Source organism: Mercurialis annua, linkage group LG5, assembly GCF_937616625.2.
Source record: "Mercurialis annua linkage group LG5, ddMerAnnu1.2, whole genome shotgun sequence".
In the NCBI taxonomy this organism is placed as follows: Eukaryota; Viridiplantae; Streptophyta; class Magnoliopsida; order Malpighiales; family Euphorbiaceae; genus Mercurialis; species Mercurialis annua.
The window spans coordinates 39,748,260-39,751,465 of NC_065574.1; the positions used below are offsets into that span (position 1 = coordinate 39,748,260).

Here is a 3,206-nt window from a genome sequence, read left to right on the forward strand (position 1 = left end):
ATCAGAATCCTATTCTAGGATTGATTCTAGACTCGAGACACGACGAATTACTCTTATCGATTATCGTGCTTCTCACGTGTATCCCAATAAACGGTTTCTAACTCGTTTCCTGATCGAATATCACTTTTAAATAAATTCTATTTTTACCTCATTAGGTTAATTAACTCAAATACATTGTTAATCAATCGGTTTCAATCTCGATACGCGAGTATTAACGAATTTCCAAAATGTAACGATCAGCCGAAACACTATGCAAGCGCACGTCTCACTGTGCGATCGCACAGTGGACTGTGCGTTCGCACACAGGACTGTGCGTTTGCACACAGGACTGTGTGTTCGCACAGTCTTGCTGTGCGTTCGCACAACACTATGCGATCGCACATTATGCTGTGCGTTCGCACAGTTGGACCGTGCGGCGCACGGCCGCGGGTTTTCACCCCGGCTCCGTTTCCGACGTGCTTTTGATGTAAAAACGATCCTAACGCATCCAAAACACTTAATCTATATTCAAAATGCTATAATTCGATTCTAATATCGTTTAAAATGATATAATCGTTTCGTGGCCTAAAACTTTAACTCGATATATCAAGAAATTAATCCATCCAAGCGATAAAACGTAAAGCTTACCGTGATTCGCCGTTGAAATACGATCAATTCAAGCTATGGAACGTCGGAAACGGACGAGAAACAGAGATCGAGCGACGGAACGGTACGAAATCGACGAAAGAAATGAAAAGAGAAGGATGAACTGAAGTGACGGTCTCTGGATCCTTCATTCATTTCATTCCTTTTATATATATGGTTAAGATACACTTTGGTCCTTCATCTCTTTAACTTAAACCAATTCTCTATTAAACTTTCTATTTAAACTTAACGATTAATTATTTTCTTTAACTCAATTACTTACGTATTATTTATATCCAAATAAATAATACGATTATACGATTCTAAAATTATTATTTCCCGTCAACCTCTAATTTCTATTCTCGAGTCTCAATTGGCTAATTTATATTTTAGCCCTTAAACTTTTCAAAATTTGCAACTTAGTCCAAAACGCATCCACTTTCAAATTTTAAACAGACTCCGATTGACTCGAGACTTTTATCGTAAATACTATAAAATATTTCGCGGACTTTGGCGAAATAATTATTATCTCGGGATTTATATTTTATTTTATATAAATTCTCTAAGTTATTTCTTTAATTCCCGCTAATCCGCTTAGTAAATATTATTCTTTATTCCCGATATAATTAAATTAAATCCTTCTTAATTTAATTTATCAGAATTCACGACACGTGGCATGACTGAATTATTCTAAAATATTTGGGGTATTACATATAACCACTAGTGTGTGAACTTTGCCCTCTAAAAGAAAAGGAACTACCATGTCTTGAAGGAGCATTAAAAGTCTCAGTCATTTTCTTCTTTTTAGACTCTATCTCACTCCTTTCAACTAGTATTTCTTCAGCCCTCAAAGCGGCTTCAATCAATGCACTATAAGTTGGGGTCTTAACAGCAATTTTTCCCTCGAATATGAAGGTTCAAACCCCTTTCAAATTTACTTCTTTTCCTTTCCTCAGTAGTTATCTCCTCAGGTGCATACTTTGATAATCTGACAAATTGAAGTTTATAATCAGACACTGATAACTCATTCTGCTTCAGTTCCATGAATTTAATTTTCTTTTTATGACGATACACTGGTGGCATGTACCTCTCACCAAATTTTCTAAGGAAATCATCCCACGTTAAAGTCAATGGCCTATTCCCGCTTCCTGGAACTGTTTCCCACCAATCCAAATCATCCTTCTTAAACAACGATACAACATACTTTATCTTTTGCTCAAGAGTGCATTCAATTATGTCTAAAACCCTTTCAGTATTTCTCAACCATTCTTCAGCTTCTACAAGATCTGTAGTACCTCCAAATGTCTTTGCCCCTTGTTTCCTAACTCTTTCATAGTTTTTGTCAATTTCTGGTTCTTGTGCTCGATGTTGCAAAGGTGGTGCAATTCTTTGCAAAACTTTAGAAAACTGTCGCAGCAAGGGATTTTGATCTTACGGTGGAGCATTATCTTCAAACTGTTCCTGTTCATTAAAAGATGTATTTCCAGGACTATGCACAGACTTTAAAGACATTTCTGGGCCAATGGAATCATCTCAATGCTCATCCATCCTATAGAAGATGTACTACATCAATTAGATGTATATCATGTTATGCATGTTATGCCAATATGTATCACAACTCTACTCCCTAAGGAATCTAATCCCCTCTCTGATACCACTTAATGTCACACCCTCTTAATTCAAATATTATTTACTCATAAATTTGTAACAAACACAACATCATCCATTTCATACATGTCATGTTACGACACAAAAGTGTTAGCTAAAAGCATATCCATATACATGCAAACTATCTCACATAAAACAGTAACTCTTAGTACAAACGTTTCATTTATCTAACTTATTTACATAGACACTTCAAAATTTTCATGTGCAATGAACACTCCATTGGCCCACCTGAAACCTATATCAGATGAAAATGTCGACTCAATGTAACTCTTTATATCCTGAAAAAAATAATGCAGATGGGTGAGCCTGCAACCCAATAAGCAAATAGATATATGCATACTACATATGCACATTCATATGCATTCCAAGTAACTAAAGTATAACTCAAGCGATTATCCATTCAACATAAGCAATAACCATAACAAACATAGCAGTCCAATGTTCAATTCAAACCAAACATATTCACACATTTCCAATCAACATCAAGCTTACAAAATGATATTCAATCATGCGCATAATTCAAATGTTCGCCCAAATAGGAGCTGACCCATGTATAATTTCAATTTCAAAATCAAACTCCCTATGTGGTTGCAAAATAGGCAAATCATCAAGAAACACATCTGGAAAGTCTCTCACTATTGGAATTTCTGAAACCCCTTGACTAACTTTAGTCACATTTATTACACTAGCCAAATATGCGTGACATCCATCTTTAATCAAATGAAATGCAGTAACAACAGAATTTAAACAAATAGGCACTATTTTCCTTTCCCCAAAAATCATTGTTTTCATTTGCCCTTGAATTTCCATAATTACTTCTTTAGTTTGACAATCAACAATGGCATGATGTTTTGACAACCAATCCATACCAAATATAACATCAAACTCTCTCAAATGGATAACCACCAAAATCA

General features: G+C 35.3%; 1 protein-coding gene across 1 annotated transcript; it reads right to left on the reverse strand.

The window, feature by feature from the left end:
* Nucleotides 1-1,509: 1,509 nt before the first annotated feature.
* On the reverse strand, nt 1,510-2,136 carry LOC126681830 (uncharacterized). Its single transcript, XM_050377385.1, has 2 exons — nt 2,060-2,136; nt 1,510-2,011 (listed from the first exon to the last, which is right to left on the reverse strand). Exons 1-2 carry the CDS (start codon nt 2,134-2,136, stop codon nt 1,510-1,512), a joined length of 579 nt encoding a protein of 192 aa, XP_050233342.1.
* Between the last annotated feature and the right edge of the window lie 1,070 nt (nt 2,137-3,206).

Bases quoted from the DNA above. Each gene is read 5' to 3' on its own strand.
- LOC126681830 (XM_050377385.1), bottom strand. From the start codon at position 2,136: ATGTCTTTAAAGTCTGTGCATAGTCCTGGAAATACATCTTTTAATGAA. The intron at 2,012-2,059 runs GTAAGATCAAAA...AGTTTTGCAAAG, and splicing joins TTTGAAGATAATGCTCCACC to AATTGCACCACCTTTGCAAC.